This window comes from Tenrec ecaudatus, chromosome 6 (assembly GCF_050624435.1).
Source record: "Tenrec ecaudatus isolate mTenEca1 chromosome 6, mTenEca1.hap1, whole genome shotgun sequence".
Taxonomy (NCBI): Eukaryota; Metazoa; Chordata; class Mammalia; order Afrosoricida; family Tenrecidae; genus Tenrec; species Tenrec ecaudatus.
The window spans coordinates 159,829,731-159,849,031 of NC_134535.1; the positions used below are offsets into that span (position 1 = coordinate 159,829,731).

The 19,301-nt window shown below is 48.3% G+C and overlaps 1 protein-coding gene across 9 annotated transcripts in view; it reads right to left on the reverse strand.

The window, feature by feature from the left end:
* The window catches only part of PFKFB3 (6-phosphofructo-2-kinase/fructose-2,6-biphosphatase 3), a 90,354-nt gene that overhangs the window by 23,826 nt on the left and 47,227 nt on the right, over positions 1–19,301 (reverse strand). For 2 of the 9 annotated variants that reach the window (XM_075552419.1, XM_075552416.1), the window contains exon 1: positions 7,017–7,132. The exons of 4 other annotated variants lie outside the window; for them this stretch is intronic. Coding sequence is in view for 2 of the 5 variants with exons in the window: in XM_075552413.1 (XP_075408528.1) it covers positions 7,509–7,584 (76 nt within the window). In the remaining 3 variants the exon portion in view is untranslated. Of the gene's footprint in view, positions 1–4,370; positions 4,478–7,016; positions 7,133–7,508; positions 8,022–19,301 lie in introns of those variants that run through there. 3 more of the 9 variants (XM_075552413.1, XM_075552414.1, XM_075552418.1) reach the window with 3 other exon arrangements.

Sequence of the window (19,301 nt, forward strand, 5' to 3'; positions counted from 1 at the left end):
AAGCAGGACTGTCCGGCCCAAAGCGCACGTCTGGTCACCTTATGCTACACATACACAACAGTCTGAGACCACCCGCTAGCTGCTCTATGGGAGGAAGCCGTGGCTCTCCACCCTCATCAAGCAAGAGTCACAGTCCGGGAAACCTCCAGGGGCAGCTCGACCCTGTCCTACAGGGATCAACTCGATGGCAGTGAGTTGGGTTCCTTGGATTTGGGGTGCCACCAGGGCTCTTCTTTGTGCTCAAAGCACGGGAATTCTGGAGGAGAAGTCTATGGCTTCATAGAAGGGTTCCCAGAGGGCATGTGTGCAGGCGATTTCACCATATAGAAACATGAATTATTTTCCACTTTTAAAAAAAGAGAAGCAAATGTCTGTTTAGACAGCGTGAAGTAGTACATGGACTTTCCCTTTGTGACGAGAGTTAAAAAGTAACCATTTAAAGACCACTGAATTAACAAGCCAAACACCTGGTCTGTACTCCAGGGGATCAAGTGCTGCGGGGGATTAAGGACAGCATTTGAAGATCTCACTGGAAGTCACCAAGTTCCAGAGGCCCACCTTCAATTCTCTAACCTCCTTACATTCAGTCTTCAGTCATGGGTGCCATGCAAGACACGGGACTGTGTGAACGTAACCAGACGGACACAATCTTTACTGCTAAAAGACATGGCTTAGGGTGGGGAGTGAGCTGTAACTAGCACACCAATGCACAAGATAACTTCAGAGTTTCACAAACGCGAATTGTGAAAGGAAAGCCGATGTCCATAGAAATAGAACGAGTGATGGTGTCAGAAGCAGAGGGAGGCTGGGGGTGGTGTGAATTGGTTACCTAAGGTCAGCTTCACTGAGTAGAAGGGTTTGAGCTAAGGCCCGATTGTCCACAGTCCAGTCAATTAGAATATTAGTATGCAAACTGGCTACTTGTCGACAAGAGTTAGAAGTCCATTGTGCCACAGAGCCTGGTTGACAGTCTGGCTACTTGTGTTCTTTCCCTACACATAGCTGTATGGGGGAGACCACAATATAAATATATGGCTGTTTGGAGAGCAGGGCTGGTTGAGTAGCAGGCTTGGCTGACTCAAGCCAGAAGCCAAACCCACTGCCATCAAGTCCAGGCTGACTCACAGTGGTCCTATGTATAGGACAGAGTAGACCTGCCCGACTAGATGTAGCCAATTAAGCAAATGGATGGGTCGGCAGGTGGACCAGATTAAAACCCAGTTAGCTACGCTTGGCAGTACTTTCCACTTCCCAGCTCAGTTGCCCAACTGGCTGGCATTCTTGGGGTCTGACTCCCCCGCCGCCCCTCCACATTACTAACCTCTTTGATGATGTGTAAGACACTGACGTGAGACAGCACGTGGCAGCTCTTCTCGCTCTCTGAAAATTAACTTCTGCTGGAAAGAGACCCTGCTGCTGTTTCCCAGCATCCTACAAGTGTTCTTTTCCCATATGCTCACCTCAGAAGGAAGGTGTTACGTCTAGGGCTTCTTTTCAAGAAATAGGTAAGTCCTATTTCATGAAATGTTCAAGAGATGGGGCGGGAGGGGGAAGTGGATGTTTATGGCAGACTGAAACACCAAACTCACCGCCACTGAGCTGATTCCACTGAGCTGATTTCAACTCACATAGTGGCCCTACAGGACAGGCTAGAACTGCTCGTGTGGGCTTCTGAGACTAACTCCTCTCGGGAGTAGAAAGCCTCTTCTTTCTCCCCTGGAGCAGCTGGCGATTTAGAACTGCTGACCTTGTGGTTAGCAGCCCAGCCAGTAACCCACTATGCCACCAGGGCTCCTTTACGGATGACAGCAAGCTGCCAACCAAGAACCAACTGTGGTCATGTCGATGCCGCCTCATTCGTGTTGGAGCAGAGCTGTGCTCCAAGACAAGAAAGGACCCACAGCTGCCTGACAGATTCGAGGTTGCTGCGTGTTCACAATAACGACCACTACCAATTCCAACCAGGGATGAGCCAAAGTTGTGCAAAACTTGCCCAAGTCTCTTTGGGGCACAAGCTGAGCATGCCTGAGCCTCTGGGGGGAAAGGAATGCAGGAAAAAAAAACACAGAATAGGGCAAGCTGATTGTTGCCTACTGGACACAAACCCCTTTCTCCTGCTATCAGATCAGTCTGCAGGCCCCAGGGTTTTAAAATCAAGAATTACCATCTTAAGTGACCTTGCCTTGGGGACAGGGTGTGGACACTGCTTTCCAAAAACCCTTTCCAAGCCCTTGGAAAAAAACAAACACATCCACCTGCCACAGAGTCCATTCTGACTCAGTGTGACCCTAGAGGGCAGACTAGAACCACCCTTGCGGGTTTCTGAGGCAGAAAGCCTCACATTTCTCACTCAGTGGCTTTGAACTGCTGACCTTGTGGTTCTTAGCCCAACGAGTAAGCCTTCAGGGGTCTTTTCAAAAGCATGATGATCTCACAATGTGATTTCTACTGTGTACATGCAGTTCTTCACGATCGTATTTAAACTAATGTTGAGCCTTTGGTCCAGGGAGTGGTCCTCACAACCTGGGCCTGGGCATTGTGGCCAGGCTCAGCTGACAAACTTGGAAGCACAGGGTTAAAAACCTGGCTACTATGTCAAGACTCCTCTTTTCCTTTCTGTGAAATGAAGCGTTGTTGAGAAGACTGAATATAACATTAAAAACCCAGCTGTCAGGGGAGACAGTTCATGTCAATCCCATGTGTACCTATCTGAGTAAAACTGTGTTCCACAACGTTGTCATGTTCTCTTTTCCTTACTGTTGTAAAAAGACACACACAGATATAAGGTGACATTTGTCAGCTGCTCCATCTGATTTTTCAGAAGTAGATCTTTTTTCCAAGCCATCTCTGGCTATACTGGCCTTTGCAGTCCACAGTCCAACATCCAAACCCAGTTCAGACCCACTGCTGCCGTGTCAATTCCGACTCAGAGAAGCACTGCAGAGCCGCCCCCTGGGGCTAACAAGGCTGTCAACCTTTACTGAAGCTGAGTGTCCCACGGGCTGGCTGGTAGGGGCCAAGCTCTCAGGTGAGTACCTGAGCCGCTGGCCCTCCACTCAGCACTTGCAGCTGCTTCGCAGAGTGCTCTCGGTAAGGCTGAGTCCTTCTGGCTATCAATATTCTAGGCGCTTGAAGACTGACTTACAAATGAAGACTGTTGGCCGAGCCACAGAGCAAAAATAGTGACAGGTTAGGGTTCCGTCTAGTTCTTTCTCACTTCAAGTCTTTGAGTGCTCCTTCCTGAACGAGTTGTTTTCAACTAACACCTGAGACAAGGAATTGCCAGCGGAGCTTCAAAAATTAGGAGATGTCCCACCCAACCTGGGGAAACTCTAACTCAATTTGGGATTCAGGATGAGCTTTCTTTTTTTGTTTACAAAACCCTCCTACAGTCTAATGTGCTGACACAGCTGAGAATCCATCACTACCGGTACATCGGAGAGAGCGTAGGTTCACCCCAATAACATGTTAATCCGATAAAGCCAGTCAAGCTAATTTTTTGGTCTCTTAGTGCATATGAAAGTTCCGTTTAGTATAAATCTTTCACCTCTTAACGCAAGTTCTGTTTACAGTACACGCTGTAATGACATTGATAGAAAGTTTGAAATATTCTAAGAATTGCCAACATGTGACACAAAGCAGGAAATGAGCTGGCAAATGGTAGACTTGCTACTTGTAGGGTGGCCACAGACCTCCATTTGGGGCGCCGGGGGTGGGGGGGCAGTGTGTGGAGACACAATGATCTACAGAGATAGGAGTCAAGCCAAGCTCAATAAAACAAGGGATGCTTGCAGTGACCTTCCAGGGTCGAGAGTAAGACATCTCTTGATCATCCCTGTCTCTGCTGAGGATTCAGCCATGCCGCCTAAGGAGATGAAAGCCAGGGCATCAGAGAAAAGACCCTGCCGGGTCCACTTTAAATCTTTGAGTAAATATAAGTTAACAGTTTGCCTCATTCCAGAGGAATAAATAAATAAACACTCCACGGACCACTATCCGTTCTCACTGATGGTGACAACTACTACCAGACGTTGCCTCATGGACCCACACACGACCCAGTGAGGTAGACAGTCATGTAATCCGCTTCACAGAAGAGAAAACTGACGGTTCGGAGTGGTTAAATCATTCACCCAGATAAGTAACTGCTCTAACACAGAGGTCTTCATCTTGTGGTGATGCCAGAAAGGATCACGTTCTTTCCGGTCAATAATTCACTTCCCTGTCCATTAAGTGCTGATTCACAGGTCCAGTAAGTCACCCCAAATCACAATTTGCATTTGAAGTTGCCAGTGTTGTAAGAAACATTTACCAATGCTGGTGTAGCAACTACCCAAACCCAAACTATTGGTTCTCGGCCCTTTCCAACTCACCATGGCCACAGGGTTTCCAGGGCTGTCAATCTCTACGGGAGCAGACCGCCTTGTTCTCCTGGGAAGCGGTTGGGTCCCAAGCATGAGAATGTTGGTTAGCAGCTACCAATGCTTCAGAGGTGGAAATATCAAACGAATCAATCTCAGGCTTTTTTTGGTCGCTGTTTTACTGTTCTTTGTTATCTGCAATGTTTTCTCTTTAGTTAATAAACCTTAAAGGAATCTACTTCAGGAGACCACTTAAAAAGTTAGGTTCAGGTTTCTGAAAAATTCCAAATTCACCGCCATTGAGTTGATCCTCACTCACAGTGACCCTAGAGGGCAGAGAAGAACTGCGCCCCCCCACCCCCACCGGTTTCCGAGACAGAAAGCCTTATTTTCCTTTGTCCAGAGAGCAGTTAGTGGGTTCGTTTCAAACTGCTGACTTTGTGGCTAGCAGCCCAACAGGCAAACCACTACACCACCAGGGCTATTTAGGAATAGGTGTAGGAATAAGAAACACCCATCCGATGTTCCAAGTACCATTAGAAAAGAAGAGGATGGAAAGGATCAGGAAAGAGGCCAGGAAGAAAATCCTCTTTTCTCCATTCCAATGAGAGGCAAATACAACAAAATAAACTGAGAAAGACACCACTGCTTGAAGACATGCAATAAATACACTGGCTGTGGATATTTTTATAAGAAAGAACCACATGCAGGGATTCTAGGAGAGGGTGAGGACAGAGAACTTAATCCTTCGGCTTTAGGCAGCCATAAACTCTGAATGGTTTTGACAGGGATTTTTTTAGGCGAATCCCTCCTCTGCGTGTGAGACATGCAGGCTGGTGAAGCCTAATGGATGGGTTCCACAGCCCTGAGGAAGAAAGCACCACTCTCTCGGAACATCACACTCCGTAGCTAATGGCAACCTCTATCAATGTCCAGCCAAGAGGCTCAGGTCTCAGTCCTAAGTCTGCCCAGACCTCATACCCACCACCTCGAACCTCTTGGGACTATAAAATGTGTTTGTGTGTGCTCACCAAGCACACGTGTAAAGCCAACCTGTTTTGCAGGACCATTTCCAGTTAACCAAGCGCTCTAGTTGTAATCTTAGCTTTATTCACAAGTACGAAGTGGCTAGGGTTGCTTTCTGCATCTGGCCTTGGCAAGTATCTCTGGACTTGAAAGAGCTGCATATCACACTACCATCAGGTTTAAGAGAAATACAACCCCTGGGGAAGCCCGAGTTTAGGAATCTATTTACAGCGGCATATTCAAAAGGGAGGGGGGATTAAGAAATCATTTTCAGTTCTGCATACCTCCCAGCCCTTCACTACCTTGTGAAGAGTCCTGTTCTCTTGAAGGGCGGAAAATACTTCTATTGAGAAAAACCCAAAGCTCAAACCCACTTCCATCCAGTCATTGTGACTCAGAGCAACCCTACATAGGGTTTCTGAGGTTTTGTAAAACTTTACAGGTACAGACAGCCTCATCTTTCTCTTGTGGAATGGCAGCCATTGAACCGCCTACCTTGCAGTGCGCAGCCTAAGAGCACCAAGTAGGGTCCCAGCAGTGGAGACAAAGTGCTAGAGCAGTGGTTCTCAACCTTCCTGATGGCATGACCCTTTCATACAGTTCCTTGTGTTGTGATGACCCCACCCACCACCATAAAATTATTTCTGTTGCTACATCGTCCCTGTAATTTTGCTAGTTATGAATCTGGCGACTCCTGTGAAAAGGTCACTCGGCACACCACCCCCGCCCCCCCACACACACAAGGGGTCGCGACCCACAGGTTGAGAACCTCTGTGCCAGAGGCAGTCATGCTCTGGTAAAGATCCCACAAGTGCCAGGCGCACCTTGCCAAGCCCCCAGCACCTGACAGTGGTTCAGACTCTGGAGAATAGCTCCCCTGGCCTCCTGGAGAGCAAGTCTGTGCTGCAGGGCCTGCGAATAAGACAGCTGCCAGGCAGAGGAATGTGCTGTCATGCCTGGCAATGCCAGGTCTCTGAGAAGCCTAGCAATTCACCTTATGCTCAGGAGCCATTAAATAAATGACCAGAAACTTGCTCAGTGGGGTTTGTACTTCAGAACCAGTATTATAAACAGTGTATGGTTGCGTGCATTCAAACTATCAAGCGTCCCGACGTGGTATGAAGAAAACGCCAGGCATCAAACATCTCAATCTCACTTGTCCGATTGGTGCAAACGCGAACCCTCCCCCCCCACCTTGAGTTTTCTAATTATTTCAATTGCACTTCTAAGAGGCGGCTCTTTTTGCAGCTAGGTATGGACACCCCCCCCCCCAAAAAAAAACTTTCCAACGCATTTACTGTGGGGTGACAATTGGGGTTGAGGGAGGTGAACTGATGGCAAATGATAAGTAAAACTGCGCCAACTATTCAGTCACGAATCGACCGACCGTTTCCAACAGCCAAGGCAATGGTTTAGTTCCAGGGGACACTAGTCGCCCCAACACCAGGTACTGTGGAAGTACCAGGGGGCCCTCGGTCCCCGAAGAAAGGGAGAGTGCAAGCATACATGCATACGGAATGGGAGAAATGTGGAAAGAGGCCCAAAGAAAGGTCGAAGTAGGGAAAAGGAGCGACGCGGCGCCTGGGAAGGGTGGCCTGGAGTAGGGTCGTCTGGGCCATCTTTCCAAGTTACCCGAGTCCACGGTTTGGGGGAGTATCCCGCGTCTGCCGCCCACAGATACTCGGGCGCGGCGGGTCAGGCACGATCGCCATTTCCGGGTTTCCTGTCCTTTTCGGGCGAGCGCAGCCGGGCACCTCGCACCGCCTCCGCCCGGGGGTGACGCCCAGTGGCCTGGCCCCGCGGCCACAGCGCCGCCCGGCGCCCGCGAGGGGACACGCAGCGCCGCCCCGCAGCCACCCGCCCGATCCCCATCGGCGCGCAGACCATGGCGCTGGCGCCCGGGGCCAGACGGCGACCAAGAAGCAGCGGGGCGCGGAGCCCCACCGGCCCGCGAGGACTGCCCTGGGGCCGGCGCCCCGTCCCGGCTCTGCACCACTCGCGCCGGGGGACGGGCGCCCGCACAAAGAGTCTCCCCGGCGCCCGCCACACAATGGCCCCTCGCTCTGCACGCGGCGCGGCGCGCCCCTCCCCTGCAGCGCGGCCCCGGCGCGCGGCTCTACTCACATCTGGACAACGAGGGGCGATGGTCGATGGGGATCCAGATCTTCTGCACCCGGCTCTGAGTCAGCTCCAAGGGCATTTTCAACAGCCTGGGGTCGGGCAACCCTCCGACCCTCGCGGAGTAGTCAAATATGGGAGAGAAAGCGGCCTGCTGACCTCGGGAAACAAAGAAGAGAGGGTGCCTGCGCGGGAGGACAGCCCCTCTCTCTCCCCGCTAACGTTGCTTTTTGGAAAAAGTGCTTTCGTGTTCAATGGACGCTGGCGAAGTGTGTGAGGCTCCGCGCCACCAGCCGCGGCGGGAGGGGCGGGGATGGAGGGGCTGCACTTGCAGCGCCCGCGGGGCCGGCCGAGTCTACTTTGGGAAGCCCAGGAGCTTCCCAGAGCGCGAGATGCCGGGACGGACGGAGTGACAGCCGCGGCCACCGCCGGGAGCGGCTGGGGCGTGCGCCAACTGCTAGCCGGATGCGCCTCGCTTCTCCTGCGGCTCGTCTCCCGCTCAAGCTCTGCGAGGATGCCGTGCGCCCCACCGGTATTTTTAAGAGTTGAAGCCGGCAAAAGCGCACACGTCAACTTGGGGGCGGGACGCATGCTTTTGGTTCCAGCCCCCTTTCACGTGGGGAGAGGGTGGGGAGCGCCGGCGGCGGCCCACGGCCGCCCTCTGCAGGCCCCGGAAAGCCGCGCTCCCTGCGCTGGCAACCCGCACCCACCCCGAGCCCTTGGGATAACGCCCTGAAAGCCAGGGCCGTGGCCGTCCCTGTAGGACAATCTCCACGTCTTTAGCTGCCTATTGCTGGAATAAGTCGGGTTTTTTGCCTCAACTGTCTGGGAGGCGACGCTGTACGCCCCGTGCGATCCACGGACCCTCACCATTACTTCTGCAGCAGAACCGATCCCTTAGCTTGCACGTTGTCAGAATGCATCTGATCCGGCCTCTTCAGGAGTGGGGCCCAGCGCTCGCATGCTTAGCAAGCACCCAGGGTCAAGCAGTCAGGTTGAAGAGTTTAGGAGGAGGGGGGTTGCAGGAGTCGCTGTTGCCTAGTGAGTGGATAGGGAGCGCACCAGTGGAAGGGCGCTCGCTCCCCTTAGCCTACCCGTTTCCAGAGGCTTACTGTGGTAGCGGCTGCCAGCCACCCGCAAGGGAGACAACTCACCTGGTTCTTCACTCTCACCTCGCTAGCTGTCCTAAATCTCAGAGAAACTTTCATTGGTCCTAAACCTTGCTCCCCTGGCCCGGACTGCACCCCAAGACCTGGAGGCCAAGCGTCTGTGGGCTGCCCATGATGCTCCGCACAAGGGGAGGCAGTAAAGCTGGGAGAGGCTCTAGGGACAAGGTTCGCATTTTGGCTTTCCCAGCACTCCCCCCTTGGTATCTACCATGTAGAAAATAATCCTTTAGAGCCTCCTAATAAACGAGTAAGTGAATTAGCCACCATTCCAACTTGCAAATATCAGAAGAGCCCCTTGATTATGAAAACTCCTAAAATTTATTATTTATCATCAGAATGTGTGTGTGTGTGTGTGTGTGTGTGCGCGCGCGCGCGCGCGCACCCGCCCGTGCCCAGATCACAGGTGTGGCAGTTGATGGTCAGATTAGTAAAGGTCTGGTAAAATTCCCGAGAGCTTTTAGCAGGGCACTGTCACCAGCACGATTGAACGAACAGCAGTCACAGGAGGAAGAACCGGACACCGTGTTAGTAATGGGGTGCATCAGTAGAGAAGAACTGCCCATTTCAAGCTGAGGCTGGGGGAGTTACTGGGGTGAAACACAACGGCGCTCCCAGAAACGTACACTTCAATGGAAAAGTATGTGCAGAGGCTTGCCTCACGTCCCTCACGTCCCACATGCACTGGTTGGGAGGGCGCGCGCACCCTGGTGGCTGTCTTGCTGCAGCGCCCCAACCTTGGCGGCGACGGGGAGTAAGGAAGGGGGCGGGGCAACAGCTGTCTGCTGCCCAGTCCACCGCGCCCAGACCCCCCCCTCCCCCGCCCCGCCCCACAGCCCACCTGAGGACTCTAGCTGGGTGAGTGTCACTCTCCAGGCGGGTTCCGCGGACCTCTCCCCCCACCCCACACAGGTGGAAGGGTACTCTGTCCCGCGCTGGCACCCCCCCACCCCCACCCCTGCCAGCTCTAGCAGCTTTGGTGACGGTCTGGTTTCCAGTGCGCAGGCAGCTGTTCAGAAACCTGAGTGCATTGCATTTGAACTTGTTTTTCTGCTAGAGGCGACACTCTGTAACATCCAAAGAAGAATCCTGCTCCACTCTTGAAATAAGAACGGGTTCATTCTAAGAGAAAAACAGCAGCAGGCAAGCATTCCCACCACAGGGAATCGTTTTCTGTTCCTGGGATTGGCTGGGGCCACAGAAGGAGGGAAACGCTGTGTGTAACTCACAGCGTTTGGCCCTCTGCAGTCTAGTTCTCCCCGCTCGCCATATTTCTGCGTTCCCACGGGGCGATTTTCTGCCCAAACTTACATGCAAAGCAAGTGAGTGACATTCCTTCTTTCGGACCCTTGCAAACAATTGTGGCTATTTTCAGTGGGGGGTGGGGAGGGAGGTGAGCCGGGAGAACAAATCTTTAATCTCATGACCTCTGTGACGGTATCTGACAGTACCAGCCAGGCAGGTCTGTTTTCTTACATACCCCAATGAAGCATATACGGTAGACCCAGTACTTTCCCAGTATTGTGACTAATTCCCAGGGAAAAGATGAAGTTATTCCTCAGACACCTGAGCACCAGCTACAAAAGGAGCCATTTGGACCTTCATTTAATCCACACTCCACTTCCTGATATGTAAATGTTGGGAATATTCCTATGTGGAGATAAGGGGAACTCACATTTCCTTAAAAAAATTTTTTTAATTAAGGCTAGCTGGAATCCCTTACCATGTTTGCAGCCATCAAAATATGTTTGTGTAGAATCCTAACGGGAAATACAATCGCTTCACTACAAAATCACTTAAGTACCACCCAAATGCAACTATATTCCAAAATTTACTGGCTCAGAGTTGACTGGTTCGGACATCTTGCTAAGCCTTCCTCCAGTTCCGCTAAAGCCACATCTTTTTACTCCAGCTGTCTCGTCCAACCCTTTCATCAACCCCTATCTCCAACCCCAGGCAATCTTTCCGAAAAAGGGCTACAAAATTTATCCAGCACAGTTGTTTCTATAGCCAGGACCACTCCAAATACTGGAGGAGATCTTGGTCAGTCTTTTTGGTTTTTGACTCTGTGATTTGTGGTCTGAGCCACTATCAGATGTAGAAGAAACTTAAGAAAATCTAGTCCACCCTCATTTTATGAACAAGTCCATGGGGGTTTAGAGATTAGAGAAGTCAAGGGCTGGGTCAGAGGTCAGGAAGAGTCCCCCTATGGACAAAACTAAAATCAAGCTCATTGTCATCGAGTCAATTCCGACTCACCTTATAGGTAACCGCACAGGACAGTAGAACTACCCCTGTGGGTTTCCAAGACTGTAACTCTTTACGGGAGCTGACAGCCTCGTCTTTCTCCCACAGAACAACTGGTGGGTTCAAACTGGCGTCTTTCAGTTAGCAGCAGCCCAAGACATAATCCACACCACCGCCAGGCATCCTTGTAAGGAAAGATTTCTGTTTTCCCCTGCTTGAAAGCATTAGCCCCAGCCGCATCCGTTAAAATTGAGTTCTGTGTGGGGAAACAGCAGCTAGACCTCTGCTGTGTAGAAAGAGACATCAGTACAGCAATTATTTTAAATCGAACTTTTATATTAAGACCCAAGCCAAGTGTCTTATAGAGAGTCATTCAGATAGATCCTGCCTTGGAAAAAGAATGACAGACATGCTTTTTCTCCATGATTTTCATTCTCCCCCTCGCCTTTGTTAGTCAATGCCAAGGCCAAAAAAAATCCCATTTCCATGATTCCATGCCAGACAGGCAAATTTAAACATTTAAGCCACATCAATACCAACTAAGGGAGCCCTGGTGTTCTAGAGGGTTACAAGTTGGGCTGCTAACCACAAAGCCAGGAGTTCAAAACCAGAGGAGAAGATGAGGTGTTCTGTTCCCCTGAAGAGTTTACAGGGTCAGAAAACCACAGGGGCAGGTCTACTGTGTCCCAGGAGTCGGATCAACTCGATGGCAGTGAGATTGGTTTTAGTTTTGGTAAAAGAGCCCTTGTGGGACAGAGGCTAAACCAAAAGACTGGTGCTTCTCAAAAGATTTACAGCCTTAGAAACGCTGGGGCAGTTCTCTCTGCCCCACAGGGTTGGGATGGTCTCAGAGGTGGCACCGAGCTTGGTTTCATTTAATTAACACCTGCCTCACCCTTGGTGAGAAAATGGGAGATAATAATCTGGGGCAGGCTGTGAGCCATAAGAAGTTGCTAATTAGACAGAAGGTGTCATTACTTGCTCCCAGTAGGGGGAAGGTTCTGTGCATGAGCAGGTCAAGGGAACTCGATGATGGCACGGCAGTTAAGCACTCAGCGGTGAACCTAGGGGTTGGTGATGTAAGCCCACGCGGTGGCTTCATGGAGAAACCCTGGTGCTCGTCTCCCATAAGGATCTGAGCCCCATCACGCCCTACGGACACTTCTCCCCCGTCACTATGTGTCGCCATGGCTCTGCATCACCCAACAGCAACCAGAGAGGCTGGTGAACACACCGGGACACCTGCCAACAAGCTCCAGATTGATAACTCCATGACATTTTTTATGCGGAGTCACCAGTTTTGTCAAATTCATCCAAAACATTCCACCACTGTTTACTTAAACTCCACACAAACACACACACACACAAAACCACAATAAAATCTTTTCTCTCTTTCTCCCACCCCTGGTAGCCATTAACCACTGATAGTCTTTGGCTGCTATAGATCTGCTTCTTTCAAGTCTATAAGTGTGATCATAGAGTAGTTGTCATTTATGACTGACTGACTTTGCTCACCATGTTTTCAAGGTTCATGTATGATGTGGCAGGAACCTGACCTCGTATATTGCCCAACTCACTACCATGGAGGTGATGCCAACTCACAGCGACCCTATCAGTCAGGTGAGGACGGCCCCTGCGAGTTTCTGAGACTGGTTAACTCTTTCTGGGAGTACAAGTCCTGTCTTTCTCCTACACAGCTCCTGGTGGTTTCAACTCCGAACTTGTTTATAGTAGACTTTACTTTATCCATTAATTTGTTGGTAGACATTTCACTTGTTTCCACCATTTGGCTACTGTATAAAGTGCTGAAATGAATACTGATGTACAGATGTCTGCTTGTATTTGTTCTTGCCTTCACTATTTCTGAGCATGTACCTAGGTTTGGGATTGTTGGGTCGTATGGTGACGCCATATTCAACTTTTGGAGAAACTAGCAAACTGATTCCCACAATGGCTACACTATTTTACATGCCCACCACCAGTGGATGGATGAGTTTCTCCATAGCCTTGCTAACCCTTCTTGGATTCCATTTAATACATAAATAAGTCTTAAAAGGGGCAAAGACAACACAAACACGCAGCCACATCGTCTAGATGTGGGAAGCCATTGGGACAAGGTCATAGTGCTGTCTAAGGATTCACAGTCAGGACACTAGTTAAATAAGATATGGAACTGACAAATTCATGGTCAGTGGCAGATCAGTCACCACAGTTCCACAGCAGAGGTAGGACTATTGAAGCAGGAACAAGACCAGCCTGAGACACATACATTATATTAGAAGAGCTTCTGAGATTGGTCTAGGCTAACCTTTTGACCAGCGGTTCTCAGCCTTTGGGTCGCGATTCCTTTGGGGGTTGAACGGCCCTTTCACAGGGGCCACCCGATTCATAACAGCAGCAAAGTGACAGTTATGAAGTAGCAACGAAAACCATTATATGGTTGGGGGGGTCACCACAATATGAAGAACTGTATTACAGGGTCACGGCATTAGGAAGGTTGAGAACCACTGCTTTTGACCAAGGCAGCCAGTGCATGACTGATGGGGCAGGACCCATGGCTACCCCTAGTACTGTGCCCAGGATGGGGCTATCAAGAGCGTGAGAGAGTCTGCCCTTTCTGGACAAGACTATCTACATCCTTGGTTAAGGATCACAATAGATCCGATGGAGGCTTGCTTAATCTAAGTGAGGACTCTGAAAATGGATTTGGGGTTTTCACTGTCATCCACAGCATCCTGAAAACTGCGTGCTCACAATTTAAGCTCTAGTACAGTTGGTTTATCTTTCTATTATTGAAACTGTAATTTTACGTATTTTTTGGATATTAGGCCCTGGAGGCGTAATTGTTACCCATTGGACTATGATCTGCAAGGTCAGCAGTTTAAAACCACCAGCGAAAGACAGAACTTTCTACTCCCGTAAAGAGCTACAGTCTCGGAAACCCACAGACGCAGTTCTACCTTGTTCTATAGGGTCGTTATGAGTCAGCATTGACTCAATAACAGTGAGTTTGGTTTATTTGAAGTCCTTTTCTCATATCTGGTTCCCCCCAAATGTTTGCCCAGTCTATAAGCTGTCTCAGTTTGTTCAAATTTTCTTGTTTTTTTTTAAATTAAATGCTGGTGACACATCCATAACTCAGAACACAAATGAAACTGTCATCACAATGCCACATCAGATATTTGAAATACCAACTCATGATCTTTTCTACAAATACCATGTGCTTTTCCCCCTCGAAACAAGTAGGCTTAACTTCTTCACAATTGGCATTGTGAGGAATGAGGAGGGTTCCGGCACGATCTGGCTCTGGGTGAATCAACCTAGTTGCCAGCTGTGTTCACTGAAAGTCCACTAAGCCCTCCAGCAGGTTCCCATTTCCATGGCCCAATCCAAGTTACTCCACCTCCTTTGTGTGTCCAAAGGTCCTTCACTAAGCTTGGGGCCCTGCATCTAATGCCAGCAGCTGAGGTTTCATATCGCACTTGGCTGCTGCTTTGACGGTACCTGGGCATCTTGAAAAGTGCGAGGGTAAATCCCATTATCTTTCGATCCATTTTTTCCATGAACCTTTTAAAACCCGCTTGTGTTGTATATTCCTTGTACAACCAATATCAAGGCATAGGTTGTGTTAAAAAGTTTAATTTTGTGACCTCAAAATTTTTTAAAAGTTATACTGTAGTCTAGGTGTCCCTCGGTGATGAAAATGGTTAAGTACTTAGCTGCTAACTTAAAGGGTCGAAGTTCAATCCTACCCAATGGCGCCTTGGAAAAAAGACCTAGTGATCTACTTCTCCAAGAAAAGCAGTCATTGGAACCCCCATGGAACACAGTTCTGTTGTAATGTGCAAGGTGATGCCATGAATAGGATTTGACTCAACAGCAAAGGATATTTTTATACTGCATGCTAATCAGCAGCACCATATCAGTGCCAGTTCCTGGTTTTGATATTTGGCTACTGTCATGCAAGATGGTCACAATTGGGGGCATTGGCAGAAGGCTCCACGGGCCTCTACTACTTTTGCAATGCCTGCTTGCTCACTCATTATGACATAAAATCTTAATAGGGCAAAAATTAATCAATTACAACTGTTTGCTCAACCTGTGTAAATTTGAACAGTGAGAAAAGAGAGCCTGATGGAAGGTAGCAAGCCATTCTGGAACTCGGATCATTTACACGTATTCATATCACCTGTGAGTCTTGAAAATGACGCGCACGCACGCAAATGAATTTGCATGAAATTCGCACCCGTGGGGGGAAAATCAGAAGCAAGCTCAAGCAGAGCTTTACTTTGGGGGCATGATTCTCTTTCTGGTCTTTACGAAGATCGCTGGAAGAGCATCAGTAGACTTGTTGTCCTTTTTAACCAGTTGGCATGTTTAACTAAGTACAGACGAGATGATCCCAGAGCCCTGTCTGGGGCTCCGAGCGGTGGCACACTGGGCCTCTCTTGCACTGAGGCGAAAGATAATAAATACAAAGACGGGCAACTACTCAAGGAGGAGCCTGGCACACAGGGGCCAGCCTGTGTATCTTCTCAGAGCCAGCATTTATCAGCTGCTCACTAACAATAGCTGGATAGCAGTCACTCTTTGAGAAAATAAGCTTGCTGGGCAATGAGTTTCTCCTTACATCTGGCTTTTCTGCCCTTCCGTTTAAAACTCTATTGAAATAATTGGCCGGGTCACAATCTTACAAGGGACTGGTTAGTTTATATGCAAACAGATATATAAAGTCCCGGTAGGGAATGACCAATCATTACATCAAGCGAATGAGTTTTTTAAGTTAATTTTTTTCCATCTGAACAAAGCAGAACATCTAGTTCTTACGTGCACACCCCAATGACACTGGAGACATTCATCAAGATGTGCTCCCCTTCCCGCTCATCTTTCCCGCACTGCTTCTCCCACCAGCATCTTGCTGATTGTTTCTTGAAAGAGTATGATCCATTCGGGTGGCTTCACTTTTTTTTTTCACTGACTTTGTTGTTATGAATATATATCGTGAGCTTCTCACATTACACTTTGGTAACAGTGATTCTTCTTCCAGTTTAGTAACTTGATCAACTGAGGGGATGGGTTAGTCTGTGGTCTTGCTTGGGGAGGTACACCTTGAGATGGATACAGAGTTTGCTGTATGAGCAGCAGCTTACTGGCAGAGGGTTTTAGGTAGAGACATGTGAAGAAGGGGTTGTAACACTGAAGCAGCACAGACCCAGAGAAGTGGCTGCAAGCTGGCACAGCCCTGCTGCAGAAGGCCAGCGCGAGGGAGTCCCTTTAGCACTCACACACAGACATTCCTACAACCTAGAGAGGCTGCCCAAAAGCCACAGTACAGTTCAGTAAGAAAACTGAGTCAGCATTCAACAGCTCGAGACAGGATGCCCCTCACTAGAGCATAGCATCACAGAGGACAACACTGGGACGCAGTGCGGGGAGGGAGTCTGCTCTGATCTCCCCACGGTGGGGCAAACCATGAAGGAAACGCAACAGACCAGCAACGGGAACAAAGTCACAAAGCCCCAAGGAATTCTGAAAATAGGCTTCAGACTCGGAGGAGCCCCACCTGACCAGTGGGGAGATAGTCATAAAGGTTAGCAGACCTTTATTGTTGTTTTCTCTTTCTTTTTTCTTGATTGTTGTGTTTTTTTGGGTTTTGTTTTTTTTACATTTTATTAGGGGCTCATACAACTCTTATCACAATCCATACATATACATACATCAATTGTATAAAGCACATCCCTACATTCTTTGCCCTAATCATTTTCAAAGCATTTGCTCTCCACTTAAGCCCTTTGCATCAGGTCCTCTTTTTTCCCCCTCCCTCCCTGCTCCCCCCTCCCTCATGAGCCCTCGATATATAAATTGTTATTTTGTCATATCTTGCCCTATCCGGAGTCTCCCTTCCCCCCTTCTCTGCCGTCCATCTCCCAGGGAGGAGGTCACATGTGGATCCTTGTAATCAGTTCCCCCTTTCCAACCCACTCACCCTCCACTCTCCCGGCATCGCCCCTCACACGATTGTTGTGTTTTCTATCTTGTCTTTGTTGGTTTTGTTCTGCCTATCTATGTCAGACAGGCATGAGAAGCAAGCTCAAGGAGAACGTGACAGGACCAACGGTTGGGGTGGGTGGGGAGAATTGTGGGGAGGTATGGGGGTGGGTGAGCAAATGACCTCATGGACAGGGGAACAACTAGGGATATAAAATCGATGGTGAGGGGTGTATAGAGTTCCTGGCCGTCCTGGGGCAACAATAATCCAGAGGAACGGAATTACTGAGAGGCAAACGACGGGTGAGCATGATAGAAGGGCAGAAGGAAGGTAAAAGTAAACAGAAGAACTAGGAAGCAAAAGTATTTACATAGAGCTACAAACATAGCCGTGTACATATTTAAGTATATTGATACATAAAAATAATACTGGCCTAGGTACATATATTTCTATGGTATTGAGGTAGTGGATGGATTTGGGGCCTCTAAGTTTTCCCTCAACACAAGAACACTTGGTTCTAATAATGTGGCACTGGACGATGCCCACCTTCCTGACACCATCGCTGAAGACAAACTGTGGGCATAAGTAAACGTGGTGAAGAAAGCAGATGATGCCCAGCTATTAAGAGATATAGAGTCTGGGGTCTTAAAAGCTTGAAGCCAAACAAGTAGCCATCTAGCAGGAAATCAACAAAGTCCACATGGAAAAAGCACACCAGCCTGTGTGATCACGAGGTGTCGACAGGAACAGGCATCAGAGGTTCAAAAACAAACAGCCTCATGAAGGTGAAGAAGAGGGGTCAACGTAGAGACCCAGAGCCCACCTTTGGACTATTGGACACTTCTGCACAGAGGGGCCGCACAGAAGAGAAGATATATCCAGGGGGCAGATGACCACTGATGAAACAAACAACACCCCTCTGGTTCTTCCATCACCATCTCCCCACCATTGTGAGCTCAGCCCTACCTCGCAGATCCTGCTAGACCGGTGTGCATACATCGGTACAGAAGAGAGCTTCCAATATCCGGAATCCAGGAAAGACAAAGCCCTCAGAAACCGTAATGGAAGTAACAATTCCAGAGAGGAGGGAAGGGAAGGGGGAGAGGTAGGGAGGAAAAGGAGGAATGGACAGCAATGATGGGGGAATAACCTCCCTCGTGGGGGGCGGACACCAAGATAGCAGGGATAAGATATCTATAAACAATCATAGTACACACATAACATTAAGGGTTTACGAGGGTGGCTGGGTGGGTGAGGGAAGGAACAAAGAGGGGCGAAAAACAAAGGGTTCAAGAAGCAAGATGTTTTGAAATTGTTGATGACAACATCTGTACAGGTCTGCTTGATATAATGGATGTATGGATTGTTATAATATGTTTGAGAGCTCCCAATAAAATAATTTATTAAAATAAAAAATAACATGAGGGAGGGGGGAAAGGGGAGGGAGGGGGAAAAAAAGAGGACCTGATGCAAGGGGCTTAAGTGGAGAGCAAATGCCTTGAGAATGATTGGGGCAGGGAATGTATGGATGTGCTTTAGACAATTGATGTATGTATATGTATGGATGGTGATAAGAGTTGTATGAGTCCCTAATAAAATGTAAAAAAAGAAAAGAGGAGAAAAAAATGATTAGGGCAAAGACTGTACAGATGTGCTTTATACAATTGATGTATGTATATGTATGAACTGTGATAAGAATTGTATGAGCCCCTAATAAATTGTTGAAATTAAAAAAATATATATGTAATTTTAGATTGTGAAATATTTATTTCTAATGACAAATAAATGAAATTTTGTCTTGAAAAAATAAAATAAAACTAAGCCAGCAGGAAAAAAAAAAAGGATGTGGAGAAGTTACGGGTTTTCTGTGTGCTTATCAATGGAACCAATTTGTTAATAAAGGGAAGAGAAGAAACAGACCTACATTTCTAGCCATCTTCAAATTATTACATACATCTCAAATTTCTGTTGTTAAAAAAAAGACTTCTTAAATGGTCTGCCTCACACGGGTGTTCATGACCTCTCATTTCTGTCTTCCCTAGAGTAGCCCTGGACTGAGTCATCTACCCAGCTTCACATCTCTCAGGAGTAGAAAAGAAACAGTTAAACTATTGTAATTATGCTTTTATCTACCCTAAGTTACCCCAAGTGTTACCATTTCAACATATTATGATATAAAAATATTTAGATACGTTACATTCTATTTTGGGCACTAAATTTTCAAAATCTGATGTATCTTTTAAATTTATAGCCCAAGGGGTTAAGAAGTTTGTAAACTTGGTCTCGGTTGTAAAGAAGCAAAAGAGATTTCATGAGGAAGGTCGTGGCATCTGAGGTATGATTCACACTAGTTCTACCAGCCTCTTAACATGTTGGACTGAGATCGGCAAGGTCAGC